General features: G+C 39.1%; 1 protein-coding gene across 3 annotated transcripts in view; it reads left to right on the top strand.

Annotated features, from left to right (window-relative positions):
• The window catches only part of LOC138719267 (neural-cadherin-like), a 56,528-nt gene extending 50,364 nt beyond the window's left edge, over positions 1-6,164 (top strand). Inside the window, exons 28-33 of one of the 3 annotated variants that reach the window (XM_069854364.1) lie at positions 84-250; positions 919-1,183; positions 1,998-2,178; positions 3,493-3,746; positions 4,623-4,777; positions 5,212-6,164. In XM_069854364.1, coding sequence (XP_069710465.1) covers positions 84-250; positions 919-1,183; positions 1,998-2,178; positions 3,493-3,746; positions 4,623-4,777; positions 5,212-5,613 — 1,424 coding nt within the window. In that variant the 3' untranslated portion in view covers positions 5,614-6,164. Of the gene's footprint in view, positions 1-83; positions 251-918; positions 1,184-1,997; positions 2,179-3,492; positions 3,747-4,340; positions 4,399-4,622; positions 4,778-5,211 lie in introns of those variants that run through there. The other 2 variants (XM_069854365.1, XM_069854367.1) reach the window with 2 other exon arrangements.
• The last annotated feature ends 734 nt before the right edge of the window (positions 6,165-6,898 follow it).

Below are 6,898 nucleotides of genomic sequence, written 5' to 3' on the forward strand. Positions count from 1 at the left end.
ATGGTTAATTCTTAAGCAGCGGAGATCTGAGTGAGTAGTAATTTCTGATATTTTCACTTTGATTTTGTGTATGTTGTGCTTAGTTCTTCCAGAGTGGGCCTTTGGAAGGGACAGTTGGATCCATTTTGAGCCAAGAAGCATCCTCAGCACTCACAGCACTCAGATAAAGCTGATGGTGCGTACCCGTATGTCCCATGGCACCCTTCTCAGCTTGGCCTCTGCAGATGGGAATGGATACATCCAGCTGGAGGTGAGCAGCCCAAAAGCCGTTCAACTTCAGTGCTCGTAATTTGTTATGGAGTATCCCAATAAGAGAAAAAGATACGGTTTCCAATTAAGGACACCTATTCTTAATGTAATAAAAAGTAATAAATTCTTAATGTAATAAAAACTACTGTCACTTGTGTTGTCCTCAATATTACCCTTTCAAAACATAGATCTCTAGATTTTTCATTGCAAAAAGTACAGATGAGTGCATGTGATATACATGAATGGGGAAGACTTTTTTTTCATCTTCTTTGGATTTTCTCTTTGCTTCCATCTGTCTCCGGCTGTAAAACTTGTCTCTACATTTTGTTGCTATTGAAAAAAGTTGGCTGTTTTGTATTAGTTAGACAGAGGCAAATTATTCCAATTGTAACAGGAGGATCAGTTGGGAAAACTTACAGGTAGACATCAGTAGGGAGAAGACTGATAAAAAAGGTTTGTCTGAGGTAGGAGAGTGACCTGTAAAGAAAAGAGTCGATAACTCCTGGACCTGCAGTTTCTTTGTGGTAATTTTTATCTGGAAATGAAGCACTTAAGAACAAGAGTGCCATTTTCATTTGAAATGCTTGCGTTCATTTCTTGAGACAGGACTGCATAAAAACGTTTAGAAGTGCATTTCTGGTATTAAAGGTCTTTATCATCTTCCTTTAGGTGGTCGAGGGTTTTTTTAGTGTTAACATCAGCTTGGGGGACAGAAATTACTCTCTCAGATTGAGGACATTGCATATAAACAATGGCCAATGGATTCTTCTGACCATGGAGCGCTACAACAATGAGTTTACCCTGCGCATTAACAGTGGTGAAGGTGATCAAGAGGTGACTTCTGTCTTGGGTACAGACAGATGGTTTGAAATGGATTGGACAAGCGTCGTGCTAGGAAACCGCCTTCCCAATCATTCAGAGAGTGATTTCCAGGGTAAGTTATATGACTGATTCCTTAAAGGAGGGATTTAAAGCCTGGAAGCGGCATCTTTGACTGTATTAGTGAGTCTAAAACCCAGGTAAGAATCCTCATGGAGACTTCTGTGCCCATGAATTCCCACCTTCTCTACAAGGACATTAGGAGCCAATGTTCAACTCTCTATTGGCCATTGTATCTAGTCCTAATGAAAATATGAGATTTCCAGTAGATGTTAAAAATAGCACTTCAGATTTTTATTTTCAATACCAGAGGCCTGAAGCTGGGAATTGATGCTGTGACTCTCACTCCCTTTTTGCCTCAGGAGGGTTTAAGGAACAGACACAACACCTCCTAGAAGGAGGAGAAGGATTTGCAAGACAATCCATGGAGTGCTTGCCATTTCCTGGGGTGGGATGCTGGGACTGGAGATTGTGTCTAAAGAGAAGACAGTTTTTTTCATCTTGTTACTTCTCGTTCAGCCCCACTTTAAATTTATTTTAATTTAAATTTATTAAATGCATTTTAAATCTAGTTTTATTTAGTGGAGTTGTTCTGATTCATAGCACAGTTCTGCTAAATCATGCATTGTAGAACCAAGCTGTCTAGGGAAGTATTATTGATCTGTATGTTGGCCAGGGCACATAGGCCCATGTCCTGTAGCTCTTCCTTTAAAATAAAACTGATAAGTAGTATAAGGATCTCTTTGAAAAATGTTTGAAGTTTTCTACAATGCTCTAAAGTCTCCTGTATGTGTGTTGGGGGCAGGGTTTGAGGTGGGGAAGTTGATAACTCAATGTATTTCTCTGTATGTTCCCTTGCTTTGATGCAGGTTGTATGCGTGATGTCCAGCTGAATGGTCAGCCACTTCTCATGGAAGGCAAAAGCACAGAGTTTGGCTTAATTCTGAGGCGGCAAGGTGTCACGATGGGATGCCACTCCAGTGCCTGCAGCAGCCAACCCTGTTACAGCCCATTCCTTTGTGTAGACCTGTGGAGAAAATATGAATGCCGGTACATTAAGCTTTTGTTTTCAGTCAGGGGTGGCTGGGAAGCTTTTTCTTTCCATCTCTAGGATATACAGGTTGCTTTAACACTGAAAATCCCTGCTCCCCAACTCATATCCCAGCATGGGCCAAACATGCCTTTTCTTGCAAGTCCGATATGGAACCTATTTACTATACTGCTTTTTCCCATGGTGAGATGATCACAGGAAAGTGAGGAAATTAAATTCCCTTTCATAAAAGGTCTCTACTACTCTTTGTGAAAATATTATATGCTTCGATATAGCCTATATACGTTGTGCATATATATATCTGTATAAAATATATATTTCAAGTATATTATATGTATACATACATACATTTTCTGTAAAGAATGTGAAATTAGTCATACTTTGTGTGAAGCAATGAGGCATTCAAAATTAGACTGTCAAAAAACTGGATTCTAAAATTGGCTGCCCAGGACCAGAACCAAAGACCATCAGCTGGTATCCTACAAAGTTAGTTTCTTGGAGAAGATCCACTGTTTAAAGAAATTTTTCAAAACATATGTTAAAAAAAATGCAAATCAAAATACAAGATCTCTGCTTAAAAAACCCAAACACACTTACATGCAGGACTGGGAGAAGGTACCACTTGCTTTCCTTCAGCTCTGCTAAAAATTGCACTTCTGAGGCTGCTGATTCATTCCCAAAGGGGCTGTGAGATAGTCTTAAGTGTATCTTGGGACACTTCTTCTTTCATTCCTCTTGGGAAAGAACAATATGAAGGTTCTTCCATTTATTCACTAGTATTTCTTCTTCAGGTTGCAGATCTGTGCTCCTCACAGCATTCCTTTGTGGTCTCTCCTATTACATATCAGAAGAAATCGCTTTCTCTGCTGGTTAAAGTCCTAATAAAAGACAGATTGGGTGATTCTGAGGAGGTCAATGGCATCTCTTTCCAAAGGCCCAAATGAGCATTACAAAGTACTTGTTAATCATGTTGATCTCAGCTATCTATTTCCTTCTAGGGGTTTTGAACATACCTGTAGGAAAAGGATTAGTTTGTTCAGAAACTGTGAGATACCCTTTTTAAAGAAGGAGTAAAGCTCTTCTGCATGTCTTCTGGAGAGCAAAAGCAGAACATATGATGATGCTTTCATAAGCCTACTATCTCACTATGTTAGAGTTTACACGTTTCATACTCTCAATGTGGACTCAAGATTTGTTTGAAAAGACTTTAATTATTGGCTTTTAAAGGAAATAGTAACAAACTTTGCACAAAACAACATACAGCTCCGGGTGCTTTGCTGGCCTAAAAGATATCTTCTGCTTTTGTTGTTCAGGTGTCCAGCGGGGAAAGTCGAAGTGACTGACAACCTTACTGGGCTCAGACACTGTACCTCGTCACCTTGTGGACACTGGACCTGTAGAAATGGGGGTACCTGTGTGGCTCAATCCCAAGACAAGACTATCTGCCAGTGCCCTGAAGGTTACAAGGGGAGATGGTGTGAAATCAGCCAGGTGAAAGCTGGAAGACCTGTTGGACTCAGTTCTGGCTCTATTCTGGCAATCAGCATGTGCCTCCTTGTCTTCCTAGGTAGGAAAGCAAGTAATTTTTGTCTTTCCTTTTAATCTTGTATGTTGCTTCATTGAATCAAGTCTGTTTTACTCTGGTATGTTGTGATTGATGTTTCACTTTTCTTGAGATCACCAGCTGGGAGTTCATTTGAGGATGCTAAAAGACAGGCGTCAGCACATAGTTGCAGTTTACTTGCTTTGAAGCCAGTTCAAGCAAATTTAGGACTTGTCTTTCATAATCACTGATTTTCAATACTTCTTAAATAAGAGCTTTCCATCTACATATGCAAATATGTGTGCAGTCACATACATCTGAAACTCCCTGTCCTGAGCTCTTGCATTTGTAATATGTAGGGCCTGCAGCTAGTACATGCTATTTCTCTAGAAAGTTTATGATCAAGCCTCAGTAAGACTGTGAGGCGGAAGGAGTTCACAGTGCGTCCAGTTTCAGATACACTCTGGCTAAAAAGTTAATAACACCATAAAATTGTTTCACATATTTATAAAGAAACTGCATACACATTTCAGAATAGTAAAGGCTCCATTATTATATTACACTTGTAACCTTCATTAAAACAGTGTTTTACTTACTTTGGGTATCTTATTTACTCAGGATTGGTGAAAGGCCAGAGACTGGCCAAAATGCCTTCTATTTAGATGGATTCCTTTAGGTAAGTAAAATACTCTTTTAATGAAGTTTATAATGTAATATACATAGATGATTCTTTACATCCCTGAATATAAGTTGTTTATATATTAACAATTACACATTTCTTTCCTGGGAACTTAGTTGTCAAAGTAAGAGTTGATTTAATATCTCAGGAATCATATAACTGCTTGTTTATCATGCATCATACTTTGCCATATAACTAATATGTGTCTTTATTTCTTGCAGCACTCCTGGTCTCTTACACGGTGTGGAGTCAGTGGGGAAGTTCAGGGTTTCGTAAAGGAGGAATTTATCACATTCCTGAAGAGCGTGAAAGCTGGGAAGATGTTAGAGAAAATGTTTTCAACTATAATGAAGAAGGAGGTGGAGAACGTGACCAGGTATGATGCAGCTTCAATCATGTCTTTTGTCTTTGCAAATCCAACCTTTCTTCACCTTCCTTTCCCAGACTTCCTATTAAACTTGCTGTCCTTACCCAATTGGCTTGTTTTTTTTTTTTAGCCTAAGGACTTGTGAGTGGGAGGCTTCTATTTCAACCCACTCTGTACCTTTCATAATGCTAGTCATCTGTGGCCACCTTTGAGGGGGCTACTTTGGATGCAGCCTTCTTGCTTCAGCTGAATATCATTATGCAAAGGGTTTTGGTGTAATCTGAACTTGACCCACTTGACCCTCTGAACTAGGCCCTCTCTTTTCTTCAGTTTGTAGAAAACTCACAGAACCAGTTTGTGTTACACTGAGTTTTAAAACATTTATGCAAACCTGCTTCCTTTTGCGTTGTTTCTCTCTGATATTTGCATTCTTTTTTTTCCAGAATGCTTATGATATAGATGAACTGAAGAAACCTCTCCGTACCATTCCCCGCTTCTCCTTGAGGGCAGCTGCCCCACGCTTCAGGACACCCACTGGCGCAAAAAGAGACTCACTCCCAAAACATGCACATCGGAAACAATCGACATCAGCTGTTACCAGTGTCCCAGACTTCAAGGAATATGTTTCTCAAATCATCCAGGATGCAGACAAAGACCTACAGTGTGTTCCAGCTGACACTATTCATTTTTACTGCTTAGAAGGGCAATGTTCTCTAGCAGAGAGCCTCAGTTCCTTAGACTCTGCTTGTGGTGTTGAAGATATAAATTATGATTGTCTCCAAGAGTGGGGGTCAAAGTTTGACAAGCTTAAAGAACTCTATAAGATCTCAAACAAACATTTATGAGTGGAGTTAAAGGAACTTGACACGTTGTCGTGACATATGGACACTACTTTTAAAAAATGCCACTTTTTATACATCAGGTACATAAAGTAACTAACTTGCTGCAAGTTTTTAGTTACAGTAGTATGATATATACTCACTTCTCCCAGAAGTGACAAACCGAACGGGTTTTTTATATGCACTGCACAGTTACTTAATTATAGAAGTACAAAGATTTTTAAAGCATGAATTTTCTTGAAAACTTTGGAACATAGCATTTGTATTGAATAGCATTATAATATCCCTTTTTATTTGTACAGATGACAGTGACTTACTAGAATTGTCCTGGATGCAAAAACTTGAATTATTTTCTCCCTAGTAATAGTATGATTCCTATCAGGTGGGGAGCCATGGGTATGGGGTTTTTTAAGTTGCATTCATTTTAGACTGTGAAGTAATTATTACAAATATTAAATATAAAACATTTACATTTCTGGTTTTCTTGTCAGCTTTTGTCTTATCCTCCTAATCTTCAATCTCCCTTGACATCACGCACACCGCCTCACTCACTATTACAGGCAGCTGAGACTTTTTCTGTTTAACCTTTTTTCTAATTACCTGTAAAGAAGGGAAAACACTGGGAAGATCCTAGCTGTGAATAGCACTTTGCTGGTGTGACAATTTTACACTCTTAAAAAAGTGGTTGTAAGACCTGGGAAAAGTTTATATTCAAGTAAGCTTATATTTCCAACCTTGCTTTCCTCATGGAACCCTTCTTTAAAGTCTGCCGATGGAAAACAGAAATTCTGATAGCAGGTGTGAAGAGAAGCCAGAAGGGAAGTCAGGCAACAGTTGAAACTGTACTTTTAACTGGGAAAGTCATTGTAAAAATTGGGACCCTCAAAACAGAAAGTGTGGGAAACCTACTGTGTTTCCCTTTGTCTCCTTCTACCCCCACTCCCCAGGAAAGGACTGTGGTTTGAGCGTGGAAAAGGAGCCAGGAGCTTCTGAAACCTAGCTTTGACTTGAACACTCACTTCTGTGAACATGGGTTGTTCTTTCCCTTTCTCTCTTTCTTGCCTCTCTGGAATAAAGGGAGCTCCCAATGCCTGGGGAGATGTGTGGGTGTTAATAGGTGCTTACAGAAAGCTCTGAAGAGCTAAGGATTTTTAAATTACCAATACAACAGGATACTCAACTTTTTTTTTATTGAAGTCTTGACACTTCCTTTAATATACAAATATTGTTTAAAATTGAGTCTTTCATCACTCTTCATCATTTTATTTTACTTGACATAAAAGAATGCAAA

Source organism: Phaenicophaeus curvirostris, chromosome 3, assembly GCF_032191515.1.
Source record: "Phaenicophaeus curvirostris isolate KB17595 chromosome 3, BPBGC_Pcur_1.0, whole genome shotgun sequence".
Classification (NCBI taxonomy): Eukaryota; Metazoa; Chordata; class Aves; order Cuculiformes; family Cuculidae; genus Phaenicophaeus; species Phaenicophaeus curvirostris.